Source organism: Gopherus flavomarginatus, chromosome 1, assembly GCF_025201925.1.
Source record: "Gopherus flavomarginatus isolate rGopFla2 chromosome 1, rGopFla2.mat.asm, whole genome shotgun sequence".
Classification (NCBI taxonomy): Eukaryota; Metazoa; Chordata; order Testudines; family Testudinidae; genus Gopherus; species Gopherus flavomarginatus.
The window spans coordinates 132697298-132714964 of NC_066617.1; the positions used below are offsets into that span (position 1 = coordinate 132697298).

Sequence of the window (17667 nt, forward strand, 5' to 3'; positions counted from 1 at the left end):
CTGGCCCACTGCCATCTTATAATGGCCAGTTGGGCCCTTATTAGGCCAGCTACAGCTGTGGCTGCTTCCCAGTCAGCCCAGCTTTCAGAGTTGCAGCCCTCTCCAGGACTGCTTTTACCATTGCAGCCCTCCTCAGAGCTCCTTGTACCCTTCCAGGGCCGGAGTGGGATGATCACCCCACTACAATACTCTTAATGCAAATGGAGAAATTGACGCACAGAGTGAGTAATATACTCAAGATCACACAGTTAAATCAGGGCAGAGCTGGGAATAGAATCCAAAAGTCATGAGTCTTAGGCCTGGTCTACACTGGGTGGGGTGGGCGGGTGTTGATGTAAGATACGCAACTTCAGCCACGTGAATAGCATAGCTGAAGTCGACGTATCTTATTTCGACTTACCTCCTGTCCTCACCGCGTGGGATCGACAGATGCGGCTCCCCCGTCAACTCTGCTTCCGCTGCTTGCCCTGGTGGAGTTCTGGAGTCGACAGGAGCATGTTCGGGGATCAATATATCGCGTCTAGACGAGACACAATAGATCGATCGCTACCCTCCGATCTGGCGGGTAGTCAGGACGTACCCTCAGTCATTTTTTCTGATTGTAAGGTAACTGTGCCTTCTGCCAATGATCAGTGGCTGGTGGACCAGGGCTCATGGTTTGGGGCTCACGCGAGAAGGATTCTCTGCTTTACTACAGGCCTGCTCAGTAACTTTGGGCAAGTCATTTCACCTCAGTTGTCCCATCAGTAAAATTGGGATAATAGTATCTACTTCCTTTGTAAAGCTATGGATTATAAACTCTGTATAAGAGGTAGGTGGTCGGTATTCTAGCCTTTAGTGAAGGTGATCAAATACAGACAGGAGTTCAAAAGTAACAATAAGAGACCTTATTACCTTAACTGGAAACCAGGCATACAGTTCTATTGTTCATGGAGGTGATCTTATCTGACAAAGAAACTGTTCTATGTGTCCAACGCTAGCTAATACTGGATGCCCAAAGGAAGGTATAGAAACCCCTCCTAGTGCACCTACTTCTGCTAATAGAATATCATGTCTGTCTTATATGCCTGTATTATATGAATGCTATATAGTAACATATCTGTCAGACATGAACAAATAGGCCAGATAGCGTCAAGATTTAGGGAAGAAAAGTCTTTTGGTAATGTTTGTAATTTCATGTTTGTTTATCATTAATTTAAGTGCTTATTTGTCAGATTTGAATGCTTTTGTAAGTGCTCTGAGAATTTCAGATGAAAGGCACTTAACAAGTCCCCCCAGGAAATAAAATAGTGACCTGTTTTATAAACAGACTACTGATTACCTCAGTGCATGCACCAATTGTTCATTGCCTTCTGCTTTCTGAAGTAGTATGTGAATATTCTATTTAGTATTTTAAACAGGATTTTTTATTTACCTGAAAAGTCCATTAAACATTAATTTCCTCTCCCCCAACATAATAGGATGGATTTGAAACAAGGTACTCTTCTGCAGCTGATCTCTGAGATACGGTAGAATATATACGGGGAAATCCAAACAGACGTAGATTATGAAATTGCCCATGTATTGGACAAAAGAAATACATGGTGTTTTTTTTTTAACAATACAAAACCATTCGGTACAAAAGGAATTGCTTGTCTTATGTTGATTGAAAGTGTGTTAGTACCTAATCAATTGATGACATTATTCATCCATGTAAAATGTGTGTGGCTGTGTTGCTAAGATCATTAGCTTAGTGCTTCCTGGACTAGCATCACTTGCACAAGTTAGAACAGCCTGAGAATAGTCTCAAGCTATGTACTCCTAGCTTTACAGAAGACTTAAGTATTTATTCATTAATTCATTTTGTTTACCAGTTTCACCCATTTCCTTCCCTTCACTCTTTCTTCTTTTTCTTCAGCTTCCTCATTACCAACCATTTATCAGATGATTGTTTACAAGACACCGGTAATGAAGAATACCATTTATTAATTCTGCTCCCAGGACAACAAAGCCAAACTTCCTTGAGACTTCAGTGGGAATAGGACCAGGACCTAAGTTTAGTTTACTTTGAAACTTGAGCTTAGGCAGGATCATATGTGAATTAGGCCCATTAAAATAATGCAGAGCATCCCAGTCAATTTAAGAGAAATATCTTCCCATTGTAGCTATATAGCCCCCCATTACCATAGTATCTGAGCACCTCACCGTCTGTAATATATTTATTCTCGCAACCCCCTTGTGAGATAGGGCAGTGCTATTACCTCCATTTTACAGATGGGGAACTGAGGCACAGAGAGACTAAGGGCTACATTTTTAAAGGCATATTGGGTACCTAAAGATGCAGGTAGCACCTAGTCACCTAACTCCCTTTTGCAAGTCCCACTAGGTGCCTATCTGCATCTTAAGAGTCTGATTCTAATGGTAAATCTGGACTCTGACTCAGGTCTGACACCTACCATCTACACACACATCAGTCAGGCCGGAAAGATCTCAGGATTTGAGCCTACACACTCAGCCAGAGGTCTGGGTCCAAGCTCTAGCTCCACTGTGATGTGAGTCCAAGTCCAGGGATTTTGCACTGTAGATGCAGATCAATTTGGGTTGCCAGATTTGGGTCTGGATAGTCTGCCAGCACTCTCCTGCAATCCCCCGGCCTGTGTTTCTCAGCCATTCCATCCCAAAAATTCACATCCAGTTCCTGTTTGGGGACAGACCTGTGGAGCATCCCGCAGCAGAACCAGTAGCAGAAGAAGCACCTGAATGTCACCCTAACTATACCACCTTAAGCCCTATGCCTCTTGTTGAGGTGGTTTTATTATGTCAGCATAGCAAGGGAGCTACATTGGTGGGAAGAGCATTTCAGTGTAGGCAAATTTCAGTGTGTACACTGCTGTTTTGTTGACAAAGCTTTTGTCAACAAAACTGTGTAGTGTAGACAAGGCTTTATATATGGGATCTGACGGGATCTTGGGGTGCAGTCTGGGACTGTGGGATCACTGTGACCTCTTAACTCTGCAGCCTAGCTTTGCTAGAGACAAGCCGCAAACCCCTCCAAGCACTGTTATCACTCGGCACAACAGCATGTGGAGCCCCACACCCAGCTAGATTGCATGAATGCTCCCAGAGCCACTCATGAATCACACCAAGAAAGGCACCAGCCAAATCTCCCCAGCACCTAGCCTTGTACCTCAGGAATATACTGTCTTGCACTGCTCGGGATGAGCAATGCACATTTATTATTTGGTTCATCACTTCATTAATGGAAAGTGGATATACACCAGCCTTTGCAAATCTGAGCAGATTTACCAAACACTTCAGGCAAACTCACTGGTAAAGATAAACAGTAAAACAAATTTATTGACTACAAAAGTTATATTTTACGTGATTATAAGTGATAGGCAAAAAGTCAGAGTTAGTTACCAAAATAAAATATAAGCATGCAGTCTAAACTCTCAACCCTATTAGACTGGGCAACATCTAAGCAGTTTTTCTCACCCAACTGGATATTGCAGTCCTTAATATACAGGTTTGTCTCTTAAACCTGGACCAGTCCCCTCTGTTTCACTCTTCAGTCTTTTGAGTGTCTTTGTTGTTTGCAGCATAGTGGGGGAAGGAGAAAGGCCAAGCCTGGGGCCCTTGTGTTCTGTTTTGTACCCTTAGTCCATGGGCTTGGAGAACATGAGTCCAGGCACGTCTGGGAGGCATTGCTGGGTTCCCAGGCCAGGCTGAGCAATTCCCCTGTTGTGGCCTTATGCAGGTGAGCCATTGAATTGTAGCTCCCTTGCTGCACGATGGTTGGTTGACACCCCACCCAGGTGTTGGTTACTTTCCTTGCTGTTATCTCTGGGGAGCAAATATGTGACTGAATCCCCAACTTACAGCATGTTTTAGTGACAACCATACAACACAATCTCATAACTTCATATGCACTAAAGATTTACATATTTAGATAGAACAGTGACTTTCAGCTGATCATAACGTTTGCCCTGAAACCTCACATGGCATGCTTTACATGCAATTTCACAATTATATACAGATGAGGAATACGGGGGGTTACAAGATGCTCTCCCAAAGTATAATATGTCACAATACCCCCTCCCTGGTAATACAATGCACCTTATAAATCAGCCACACTTGCCCCGTCCCAGACGGCCTGTACATTGAGTATAAAAATAATAATAAAGCTGTCTGTGATGAGTCCAGACAAAATCAGGGTCTGTATTTGGTCAAGGGTGGCTGAAATCTGAGTCCAAATTACAGCGGAGGGTGGCTGTCTGTCTGTATTAGGTGTCCAATGGCTGGCAGTCAGTCACGTCTGTGCATGGGCTCAGGGTGTATTGCATCTCCATGCTTGTTAACAGGGTGCTTGTTAATTTTTCCACAATTTTTCATCCATTGTGGCTGGTGATCTATCTCTGTGGTCGACCAGGACCTGCATAATGATGGAGTAGGGTCTTTTGCAGTTTACATACTCGTGTTCCTTACAGAGGGAAAACTACGGGCACGTGAGTCCCATTGATAGCTCCAGCGCAGTTTGGAAAGCACATTCTGTCACACTCAGCAGTTATTTCAGGCACACTTTTAATGCCCACCACCTTTGGGCACATCCCAGTGCTGATCACCTCACAAACCTTCACTGCAACAACCCTCACAGTTAACTTGCCAGCTCCAAACAGGTTAGCAACAGACCTGTAGCAGTCTGGGGTAGCCCGCTTCCAGATGGATATGGTGACCTGCCTCCGGACCACCACGTGGACCCTTGTGTGTGTTGTGGCACTGGAGAGGGTTAGGGCATGCTGTTCACACACCCCAGGAATACCTGCTTTTTCCATTTGAAAGTTCTGGAGCCACTGCTGTTCATCTCAAGTCAACATAATGATCCAGTCTCGTGGTCTGCACTTGTGGCCCTGCTGCAGGAGCGCTGGTTTGGGGGGAATCTGCAGTTGTGGCAACAGGTCTGAGCAGCATCAGCTGGGTCACAGTTGGCATGTTAGTATCCCCTTCCAAGAGGTGTGTGTGACGTTGCACTTCATATGTTTTATGGAAATATGCTAATGAGTGTGAATATAATGTAACTGGAATATGTTTCATGAAAAAGGTCTCTTGTAAGGTATTACAAAGCTTATAATCTACTGAGTGTGTTTGCATGTATGTATCATTCTTGTGTCTGAAGCTAGAAATATGAAGTATTACTCTAAAGTCTTACTGTAACTATGCAAAGTGTGGGCAATTAATAATGGCTTAAAATCTTGATGTCTTCCATTAACCAGGACAATTGGTTGTAAATGGCTCTGTTTACTCTGGTACGTGCAGGCCAACCCTGAAAGAATGGAGAATGATGTCTTACAGTGATGTAATCATGTCACCTGGTACTGGAATCCATCTTAAACCTGGTGCTTTTCCATTTAGAAGGAAGGGTGGGAGCCCAGTGAGAGACAAAGGATTCCTGCCTTGTGCCAAAGCTATAAAAGGGAGTGGAACAGAACAAAGGAGGCTGAAGTTATGACAAATCCCCTAGTTACCACTTGAGCTGGAACTAACAAGAACTGTACCAAGGGAAAGGATTGAGCCCAGACTAAGAAGGAGTCTAGTCTGTGAAAGAAACTTATTGGAAAATCTCTGAGGGTGAGATTTACCTGTATTCAGTTTCTTAATGTAGTAGGCTTATACTTGGGTGTTTTGTTTTATTTTGGTTGTAACTTACTTTGTTCTGTCTGTTATTACTTGGAACCACTTAAATCCTACTTTTTATTCTTAATAAAATCGCTTTTGTTTATTATTGAACCCAAAGTAAGTGAATAATACCTGGGGGAGCAAACAGCTGTGCATATCTCTCTGTCAGTGTTATAGAGAGTGGACAATTTGAGTTTACCCTCTATAAGCTTTATACAGAGTAAAACGGATTTATTTGGAGTTTGGATCCCATTGGGAGCTGAGTGTCTGGATGCTGGAGACAGGAGTCCCTGCTGAGTGGTTTTCAGTTAAAGCCTGCAGCTTTGGGGACGTGGTTCAGACCCTGGGTCTGTGTTGTAGCAGCCTTGCGTGTCTGGCTCAACAAGACAGGATTCTGGAGTCCCAAGCTCACAGGGAAAACGGGCTCAGAGGTTTTAGCATGTCAGGTGATAGTCCCAAGGGGGTCTCTGTGACCAAAGCCGTCACAGTGTGTTTGGCAGGTCAAAAACAATTGACAAAATATCCAACAGCATATCACAGATGCTCTGCCTGAGTCCCAAAATAGGACTCACAGTGTGACCTGGAGACGTTCCTCCACTGGATCAGGATGATGGGAGTATGTGGACACAAAATGGCTTGGCTGGATGTTTCAGTGGGCTCAAACCATTTCTGGTCAAGTCACGAGGGATGCATAGACAAGTTATCCCACAATCCACTACAAACCAAGCCCTAGAGCAGGTGCAGCTGGCAAGAAACCCTGAGATACACTTCCAGCAGCAGAAGGTCTGATTCGAGTCTGCACAGTGGAGTTTGGACACATCAGTACAGTTTAGAGGCCTAGGTTTATCCTGCAGTGTGGATACTCAAGTACGAACTTGGAAACACCAATCTACAAGTGTGGGTTCCACAGATTCGGGTTTACTATTTAGAGTGGACATACCATAAGTGACTTACTCATGGTCACACAGGAAATCTATGGTAAAGGAGGAAATTGAACTGAAGACTCTCAAGTCCCTGGGTAGCAACTAAATGACCTATTAGTTATCCTTCCCCTTAGTAGTACAAATATAAAAGTTACAGACATTATAAGTGACAAAAGATAGGCATAAAATGTTTAAACAGTCTTGCCCCAATGTGGATGGGGAAAGGAAAGCCAAGTTAAGACCAGTCTGAAAAGCAGGCCTTTAATCTTCCTGGACTTAATTCTGCAGGGGGTTGAATCCCTCCGGAAAGGAACTCAATGCTCTCACCTTCATTTGAATATGGCATTCTTTACTTCTGTTCCCAGTGTCCTATGTACACTGCTGAACAACTTATTCAGCTCGCTCTAGTGGTGAGTAAAGGAATTCCTGTGTATAATTTGTCAGTTGATGGCAAAGTTCTCAATATGTCTGGAGTGGAGATGGGACTTACAAAGTTCAGGTCTTTTTCAGAGTTTGTAGGTGTGCAGATCCACGGTTTTGCTTCATATCCATATCTTGTTTCAATATCCTTCTGCATATGAAATGAGCTATATAAAGGTCTTTATTGACTGTTTTTGTTTACCAGGTGATGACAATTCTGGGAGGAGGGTGATTACTTTCAGTTGCTGTCGTATGCCCCCTTCCCATCAGCTCAATCACAGCAGACTACTAGAGTAAGTTTCTCTCATTTCACCTTCTCTCTCTCTCCAGTTTACACTGCTTAAAATTATAAATGGGGTGTCTCATGAGTTCATTTGTAGGTAAATAGGCTTTTTTTGGTCGAGTATGAAAAAAATGTCTAAGACGTGCTAGCCTGAATACTAAGCCTCTGAATCAGAGGAGAAAGTATCTTGGAAACCAAGCCCCAGCAACTTAACCAGAAACAGGAGGTTTTTTTGTGTATTGTAGTTACGTTATTAATCAACTCTTAATGGATTTTTCAAATGTAACTTATTTTGAGAGACAAATAGAAAATTAAAATATTTTAGTACTTTTCAAACTTATTATTTGATAAATAAGTATTTACTGAATATTATATTTCTCAAATACTTTTCATGACATTTAACCAGCTGCAGGAGCAGCAGAAGCTGTTTTTATTTTGTTTTCTCTTCTCAAAAAAACATTTAGTAAGAATGCTGTTTCATTGTTTATACTACCATGCTTTTTGCTTTTGATCTTTAGATGATTCACATTAATTACTAACATTTAATGAGCTAAGTATTTCATTAAGCTTGGTATTTCATTATCTCATCTTATAAATGGTGTTGGTTTTTCTTGGTTCAAGCTGTTGTAAATGATTATTCCTTTTCACAACATCCTTTTTAAAGATTGGTTGTAGCAAGGTAACAGAGATAAAATGCTGCAATGTGGAGGACCTAGTTTGGGATTAGAACAGGACCTATCTATTATCCCATACTATTATTCCAGTATTACAGATGGGAAGCTGAGACACGGAGCAGTTACATGTTTTGCCTAAGGTCAAATAGGAAGTTTATGGTAGAACAGGGAATTGAATCCAGATCTTCTGAGTCACAAGCCAGCACTGGACCATCTTTCCTTTCTAGGATCAGACCAAGCAAGGTTTGAGGAAAAACTGTTCAGACTGGGGCCAGCATGGCAGAAATTTTGCACATGAAACCATGTTGGAATGGATTTGGTGTGGCAGCGTTTTCATTGTCATTCTTGGAAATACTGTCCCAGTACGTAATGCTTCTATGGATAGTATTGCCGGCTTGGAAATGGCAATTGGCTGTGTAGAAACAGGGAGCAGATGCTCAGCTGACATAAATTGTCATAGATCCATGAGCTGTAGTAATTTGCACCAGCTGAAATTCTGCTCCATTATTCTCAGAAGTACTGTATTTTAGCTATAGTATATCAGGGAATTATATAAGGCAAGGAGGTTCAATAGATTGCCTGGGAACAAGGGTATGTTTTGGGATACTGTACCTTTATTTCCAGAGACTTCCATTTTTTGTACCGCCTTCTGAAAGATTATTGTCATGATTGCCATTCAAGCAACTCCTAAAAACCCTAGCCAGCGATCAAGACCCCTGTACAAACAAGTAACGCAAAGACAGTCCTTGTCCCAGATACTTCACAGTCTAAGACTTTTACAATAAGCAATGGAAAATAAGCAATAAACAAGGGAGTAGAAGATGGCAGGAGAAGAGAACAGTAAAGTTAAATGTATTTGCATAGGTCAGTGATCAGCAACCTTTGGCACATGGCCTGCCAGAGTAAGCACCCTGGTGGGCCAGGCCGGTTTGTTTACTTGCCGCGTCCACAGGTTCGGCCGATGGCGGTTCCCACTGGTCGCGGTTCGCTGCTCCAGGCCAATGGGGGCTGCAGGAAGCGGCGCAGGCAAATAAACAAACCGGCCCGGTCCACCAGGGGGCTTACCCTGGCAGGTTGTGTGCCAAAGGTTGCCGATTGCTGGCATAGGTAATAGTCACAGTAAGCTCAGAACTTGCAGATTCCCACTAGCCTAACAAGTGCCACGTGGAACTACACATTTTATTAAATGAAAAGTGCCTACATGCAATTAAGAAAAGTTGTTAAGACTATGCCACAGAATAATAGGCAAGAATTGATAATGTAATAACACAGGTAAATTAAAATCTGGTTCAGAGAGAGGTGAGTCGAGATGATACTATAATGGTGGCTTTGTTGCCTTGTTTGAATAATTCAGCTGTGGGGGAAAAAATGCCTTGTCCTATTCTCAATTGTACAACAAAGGAAAAAGAAAAGTACCTTAAACTATACCATACAGGAATCAATACAAAGAAACCTGCCTATAGAAACATGCAATATCATTTCAAGATGGAATTACTTAAGTGCATTTCCTTAAATTCTCTTAACACATAGGGATCTGATAATTAAATCTCTACAAAAGAAAGCCAGACTAATTTAAGGAAGAAAGAAGTATCTGATGCCCGCCACAGTAATTAGAGCTGATTAAAATTTTTCAAAACATTTGAAATTGACAAAAAAAATTCACAAAATTTCACTTTTCACCATTTCTTGACAAGTGTTAATGCCAATATTTATTCAGAAAATAAGAATTCAGAAAGATGAGAACACAAAGCCGGAGAGACCCACTCAATTACTGTATGGTTTCTTCATTATTTCCAGAAAGCATGCCCAGATTTTTTCATCGTTTGATTGCCCATCAGCACTGCAATTTTTCTAACTCTTGACTCGATATGTTCTTTTAATGTGGAACATTTTCCCCCTGAACATGAAATCACTGGCATCATGGTACATAATGAATGAGGGTATTAATATTGATCATGAACATGAATTTACGAACTTTGGCATGCTGGGCAAAAATAGTGATTTTGGTCCTTTGGACACTTCTCAGTGTATAAATCCATAAAAATACATTAGATATCACTTTTTAATACTAAAATATTGCCTCTCTTCTCAGATATTTGAGGTATACACTTGACCAGTATGTGGAGAATGATTACACCCTTGTCTACTTTCACTATGGCCTGAACAGTCGGAATAAACCCTCTCTGAACTGGCTGCAAAGTGCCTACAAAGAATTTGACAGGAAGTATGTTCTCCAAATATTCTGTCTCTGCCCTTTCTGTGAGTAGGATCCAACTATCGCACGCTAGAGGTCTACCTTTTGGTCTTTCTTTGCTATTGAGATCAAAGAATTAATTTCCATTAGCATACAGGGGGAGGGATAGCTCAGTGGTTTGAGCATCGGCCTGCTAAACCCAGGGTTGTGAGCTCAGTCCTTGAGGGGGACACTTAGGGATCTGGGGCAAAATCAGTACTTGGTCCTGCTAGTGAAGGCAGGGGGCTGGACTCAATAACCCTTCGGGGTCCCTTCCAGTTCTAGGAGATGAGTATATCTCCATTATTAAAATTAGATTACATTAGAAATTTCTACCATGCGTAGGGTGAGCAGATGTTCCATTTTTAAAGGGACAGTCCCATATTTAAGTCCTCCTGGAAGTGTCCTGACTTTTCCTTAAAAATGGGCAAATTGTCCCATATTTTCTGTCTCCCCCCAGCCATCAGTAATGGCAGTCCTGCTGCTATCCAGATCCCTTTTCGCCAGCCATCTGCCCATAGGTGGTGAGTGGAGGGGTGTCCAGTGGCCGATGATGAAGATGAGTGCGGGGCTGGCCAGTCCCCATGCTGGTCCGTCAGCACAGCCCCCGGTGCATGCCAGCTCTCAGCCAGCAGGGCACCACCCCCATCCTGTTTCTGGCTGGTGTGCGCCCCCTCGCTATCCTCTCCCTGCTTTTCCCCTTCAGCCACCCCCACCCCCCTGGCCCCATTGGTCATGTCCCACTCCCAGTACTGAGCAGAGACCCAGCCCCTGGTCAGAGTGCTCAGCTCACATCAGCCTGGCCGGCAGGTTCCTTCCCTCCCCACTTCCTCTGGCTGGGCCAATGCCCTGGGAAAGCCCAAGACCTTCCGGCCCGGGGTGCTGGTCAGGAAGAGCCAAGCTCTGCTTGTACCAAACCTCCACACAGCGCTGGCATAGGGAAGCTTCTCTGCCCCTCAGCTAAGCTCTGGTGTCAGGCAGAAGGGATTTCCAGCCTGTTCACGCCCTGAACCTGCAGTCTCCACAGCAGCTCCTGGGCAGGGACTTAGCACCATCTTCACCACCCTCTTGGTCCTGCCCGCAGGGAGCATGGGGCTGCTGTGTCCTCTAGGCACCCTCCTCTGCAAAGCCACCTTTCTGGCCAGGTTTGCTGAAGCCCCTGCAGTAAGGTTCCCTGGGCCCTGGTGCACAATGCATCCTTAGGGCTTAATCCCTTTCTGCCTGCACTGTAGTCGGGACAGAGGCAGCTGGGTTATGTCAGTGGCCAGCAGCAGCCTGGAGATGTTAGCTGCCTTTTGACACTGTATGGGCAGGGAGGGAAAAGCTGCTTCCAGCCCCGGGGTGGGGGGTAGGGGAAGAAGAAGAAGAAGAGATGAGTTCTGCAAAGAAACGGGCCAGATCATCCCTTCCCCCCGTCCTCCTCTGCAGCTTGAAGCAGCTCCTGTCCCTTCCCTGCCACACACTGCCAACAGGCTGCTGCTAGCCACATTCTGGTGTGAACCCTAGCAGAAATCTGGGGAGCATGTGACCCTGCATTACTCTCACCCCCCATATGTTGCCTTGGGAAGATGCGGCACCAGGTACCGGGAGAGGCGGGTCTGTCCCGGGGGCCCAGCCAGGCATGGAGGGCAGAGAGTGCCAGGCAGGGAGGGTCAGGTTGGTCGGTCACCCCCCTGTGAGAGAGGTATACAGGACTGTGTGTGTGTCACCTCTCCCCATGTGAGTCTGTGAGGGGTAACAGTGTGTGTGTGTCACCCCTCTCCATGTGAACCCTAAAGCCTTAAAGATATAAAGTAAATAGAATCCAACTACGCAGTATTTCTTTTTAACAGGGGCTCACTCAACGTGATGTTAATTTGAACGTTTGTACTGCATAGTTCTGATTGCCATTGAACTTGCTTGAATACGAGTAATTTTACCAGGTGTCCCGTATTCAGCACAGGGAAATATGGTCATCCTAACCATGCAGAAATGATTAAGGGTGAACATTCTAGGTACTGGAAACATTATCCAGGGTTTAAAAATCCTGCAGACTCATAATAAGGAGGCCCAGCCATTCTGTGGCATATTTAAAAGGATGTTTGCAACAGTTCAACATTGGTTATTTGTGATTGTCTCACAGTTGTGATCTAGCAGCTGATATTTTAAATAGTTCCAGGACTAAACTAGAGATAGGAAAAGTAGAGGCCAGCTTCTGAAATTCTGGACCAGAATCCATTTCACCACATAGATTTTAAGGTCAGAAGGGACCATGATGATGATCTGTTCTGATCTCCTTCATAACAAAGGCCATAGTTCCTTCGCTTTATGTTTTACTATGTAGTTCACAATTGCTAGATAAATTGCATTGCAGACCTGGAAGCCAGGACAGAACCCCTGATGTGTCTGTTCCAAAAACACAGGCTTCTAGCAGTGGAGCTAAAAGTGACCCAACTGGCAGCAGTTCATCTTTTACAATCTCTCTGCTCTGGGCAAACAACTAGAGGGCAAAGGGAAAGAAAACAAATACACACAAACGCCACCCTTTTCCCCTTACTCCCACTATCAGAAATAGCACTGTTGCTTTACATTTTTCACATGCCTCTGAGCTCTCTGATTCTGGAAGGGATTAGAAACATATCTACCAAGAAAGACTATTCTAGTGGTCTTTGTAACCTGACCAGAGAGAGAAAAATTACCAGACATCTCATGACAGATCCTGTTCTCATGAGAATCGCAGCCCAATTTTGTATATTCAAGAGGCTGAGATCAACACCCAACTTACCACCCTTTTGAATTTCATACACAAAAAACTGAAACATTAAATACCCACCACACAAAAAGTAAAATTTTGCCTAGCAACCATCAAATATGGAGAGCTATGTTGTCATCTGAAACGTCCAACTGCTGTCATGACTTATCCCTCTCAGCTCAGTGGCAGACTGAGAGAGTTTGCTTTTGCTGGGAGATTTCTCGGAATGGAGAGTGCAAGATAGTCACTGGTTTTGAGACTGGAGAGGGACTTATATTATGTTCACTATATATAATAGTGATCTTTGCTGTGCTGGGGTCTCTCCCTGTAAAGGAATGACCATATGAAATTGTAAGCCTGTCCTGTCACACACACTCTTTACACAAAGCCATGCCCAATTTACAGTCACCATATGGAGGAGAAGCAACAGAGGGGAAATATCTTCAGTTGCATTGGCTTCTGAAGTGTGCGCATCTTATTGACACAATGTGGCCTTCATTTCTGCCCAAACCCATTCTCTCCATTCTCCTCCCTAGCCAGAAACCTAGAGAACGAAAGGGAACCAGATGAGAGTGCGTAACTGGGCAAGGGCAGGCAACCTTACACCCATTATTTGAATCACAGTTGGAATTCTTAGCACATTGATATTGGGAAGCTCACAGCAATATTCACAGCCCAATATTCATGTTCAGTTGTGCTAGCTAAAGGAAAAACTAAACAAATACCCTGTGTACTTCTTGCACTAAATTTTGTCCCCTGTACTCCTCTCTCCCCCCAATTGGCAAGTGTTACAAATAAAAATAGTCAACATAAATGGGATTTCAAAGGATAAATTTCAGATAAGTTATTTACAACACAGGGGGATATAATTGTGCTACATAGGTGAAGAAGAAGATTATAAATATGTAGCTTTGCACAAAAGAAATGGGTCCACCTGTTACCCCCAGGTATAAAATAGACTCAACATGTGAATTTCTACTCAATAAAACAACTGCTTTTTGTTATTCAGAGTGTTCCTAGGTGCACAGTTCCAAACTTTGATGCTGACCTTATGATAACAATATGGTTTTTGTTTGGTTTTTTTTCACTCAAAACCACTTGAGTGCAATTAAAATAAAAAAGAAGTAACTGCTTTAAGTGCTTGGTTCCTTCAGCCACCTCTAAATATATAAGCTGTTATGAAAAGGTGGCTTTAGCAATTCTTGATCAGTGGAATATGTTACTGATGATGATCCTTTAATGGTCAGCATTCAAGAGGGACCTTTCCTATTGGGGAAAACTTAAAAGAGAAAAGCAGCAATTTATATAAAAACCAATTAACTTGGCCTCTCATTTTCTATATCTCCTTTGATAAAAGATCTTATTTCTTCATGCAGCCTAGTTTCTCTTCCTGCTTGGCCCTACTATGATCCTTTATTTATGACATGAGATACGTCACTGCAGGATCAATCAGGATTATGGGGGGAAGAGAGATTTTGTTTTAAACACATTGGAGCCGGGACTCAGTTGATGTAAATCTGCATAGTGCCATTGGCTTCAGATAAACAATATCAGTTTACACTAGCAGGCGATCTGCCCCAAATATCTTCAGTAATTACTAATAAACCAAAGCAAACATAGCAAAAGAAATAAATGAAAGGATGTAGGTTTTAATTCTGAAAGAATAAAACTTTCCCCAGTATGAAACTCAGTGATGGAAAATGAAGTAAAATACTTTTATTTCTTTCACTGGAACTTTCAAGAAGCTCTTTTTGTCATTTAAATGATGCTCCCCACCACCACCATTATTAAATCCGCAAAACAACCCAGACATTGCTTAGCAGTGTAGTGGGGTAACGTTGGCCTACTTTTTTGCCATCAGGACTGACCAGCTCCTTTTTTCATTTTACACTCAATTTCCTCTGAATTAGACTTTTTTTTTTTAGTGTACTTGAAAGGTATATATTTATTGTTCCAGTATTAAAATCCTTCCATTCAATTGCAGCTACTTTATGCTTCAGCGTATGATATTAAAAGGCTTCTAACAATTTAATTTTCTTTTCACAGGTATAAGAAAAATCTTAAAGCACTCTATGTTGTACATCCAACCAACTTCATAAAAATTCTGTGGAACATTTTTAAACCTCTCATAAGGTATAGGTGATTTCATTAAAGAGAGTTTCCGATATAAGTTAGGGGGCAGTTTGTCTTTTAGTAAGTATTTTTAAAAATACACTGCTTAAGTAAGATACCAGACAATATTTAAAGTGTGGCTTAATGTAATATATTTTAAGAGGGAATCAGAGTGGAATGTAAAAATAGTTTGGGATTTTGTTTCCCTTTTCCATGAAGATGCAGAGGTCTTGATTCAGCAAAGCACTTCAGCATGTGTTTCAGTTTAAGGATGTGCTTACGTCCATGCTTATTCATCAGAACAATTAAACGTGCATTGAAGTAATTGTGACTGAAGCACATGGCTAGATTGTAAGCTCTTTAGGGTAGGAGCTGTCTTTGTGTTTGTACAGCTGCTCACAAGATGGGGTCCTGTGATCCCTCACTGAGGCTCCCAGGCACTACCACAACACAAATAATAACTAATAAATTACCTATACCTTTAAGTATGTGCTCACGTGCTTTGATGAATGGAGACTGGATTACTTGTGTGCTTAAAATTAAACGTACCTAAATGCTTTGATGAATCTAGGACACAGGGAGTAATACAAGCACCTTGGAAGGACAAAATCACCCTCACAAATTGGAGAATTGGTCTGAAATTAACAAGATGAAATTCAATAAAGACAAGTGCCAAGTACTTCACTTAAGAAGGAAAAGTCAAATGGACAACTACGAAATAACTAGGGTGGCAGTACTGCTGAAAAGGATCTGGGAGCTATCACAAATTGAATAGGTGTGGACAACGTGATGCAGCTGCAAAAAAGAGTAGTAACTTTCCGGAGTGTTTTAACAGGAGTGTCATGTGTAAGACACAGGAGGTAACTGTCCTCCTCTATTCGGCATTGATGAGGCCTCCACTTGAATACTGGGTCCAATTCCAGGCACCAAACTTTAGGAGAGATGTGGCTAAATTGGAGAGAGTCCAGAGAAAGCAACAAAAATGCTAAAACTTTTAGAAAACCTGACCTACGAGGAAAGGTTAAAAAACCTTTGCATATTTAGTCTTGAGAAAAGAAGATAAGTCTTTAATTTTATGTTAAGGGCTGCTATAAAAAGAGGACAGTGATTGTTTGTACTTCATGTCCACTGAAGGTAGGACAAAATGTAATGGGCTTATCTCTAGTAAGGGAGATTTAGATTAGATATTAGAAAAAAAACTTTCTAACTATAATAGGCTTCCAAGAGAGGCTGTGGAATCCCCATCATTGAAGGTTTTTAAGAACAGGTTAGACAAATACCTGTCAGGGATGCTCTAGGTTTACTCGGTTCTGCCTTAGCACAGGGGACTAGCCTTGATGACTTCTCAAGCTCCTTTCCAGCCCTGCATTTCTGTGGTTCCGTCTCTCGAACCCTACATGCAATTGTACAATGACTGACTCAACTACTGGGACCAGCAGGTACTTCAGGATTTGGTACTTCCTGCACATATATAGCCATACAAAACTTTCCCTGAACTTCCAAGCCTTTGCAAATTATTCCTGCCAGAAGCTGGAATCTTTCAAATGCACGGGAGTTGGAAGTGTGGTTAATGGAGCTACAGTGGGCTAACATCAGTGAGTATCCATTTAAGGTAATGGCTTCCTAGTTTTTGGGACTGGTATTTGTTCCAAGTACCCACTCCCTTCTGAGTTTGATAGTATGTCTATAATAAGATGAATATTGTTCTTGGATCAATGGTTTTAAATCCATCTGCCTACTGAAATGTGTGTAATATTAATATAGCATAAGCATGGGTCACTTGCTGGTGGATTCTCTGCAGCTTGAGGTCTTCAAACCACAATTTGAAGACTTCAATAACTCGGACATAGGTTAGGGATTTGTTATAGAAGTGGATGGGTAGGGTTCTGTGGCCTGCTTTGTGCAGGAGGTCAGACTAGATGATCACATTGGTCCCTTCTGATCCTAAAGTCTCTGAGTCATTCATATCAGGGTTTGTTTAATATAGTTTCTTCTTCTGCCTCTGTTATGGTTAAATTTTCAGCATAATGCATTATCCTTTCATTGATTTTATTTTTATCATTGTGCATCTCAATATTTGTTTTGATCTAAATCATTTATTTGAATTTTTGCCATTATAATTTTGTAATATTCTTTTACAATAAAATTTGTGAACAACGTTTAAAAAAACAACCCTGAAACTAAGAATGAGGTTACAAAAAGTTGAAAGTATCTATACATTCTGTAGATGAAGATTTGGTCCACATAAAATGCAAAAGCTAGAAAGAATATTATCTGCTGCAGGTTATTTAAGTGTCAGATACTGTCCCACACTTCTGTTTAAGGAAAATTCCACTGTTCTTAAAGTAACATAAAATGCAGGGAAAGATATTTAAAATCAAGTGCATCTGCAAGTCTGTGTCTGAGTCCCAGGCTATAGAGCTCTCTCTTTATTAATTCTGTATTGCCAGTAGGTTGTATTAAAAATTAAAACCTACGTATACATAACATTAATTTACCAGAATAGTATGAGTTAGGAATTTTCTGTACCCTTCAATGTACTTCTGCTTTCAGGTTATTTCAGAGTGATCTTACGTTGACAGTTTATACTTTGATTTAAAAACCAACATCAAGCCAAAGTTCACTAAAGGAAAGAGGGG

At 42.1% G+C, this 17667-nt stretch overlaps 2 protein-coding genes across 4 annotated transcripts in view; both read left to right on the forward strand.

Annotated features, from left to right (window-relative positions):
* Nucleotides 1–17667, forward strand: part of ARHGAP8 (Rho GTPase activating protein 8) — a 111234-nt gene that overhangs the window by 49570 nt on the left and 43997 nt on the right. The window contains exons 4-6 of one of the 3 annotated variants that reach the window (XM_050924891.1): nt 7201–7288; nt 10045–10176; nt 14963–15049. In XM_050924891.1, coding sequence (XP_050780848.1) covers nt 7201–7288; nt 10045–10176; nt 14963–15049 — 307 coding nt within the window. The remainder of the gene's footprint in view (nt 1–7200; nt 7289–10044; nt 10177–14962; nt 15050–17667) is intronic. The other 2 variants (XM_050924901.1, XM_050924912.1) reach the window with 2 other exon arrangements.
* The window catches only part of UPK3A (uroplakin 3A), an 897123-nt gene that overhangs the window by 20753 nt on the left and 858703 nt on the right, over nt 1–17667 (forward strand). The window lies entirely within an intron of this gene.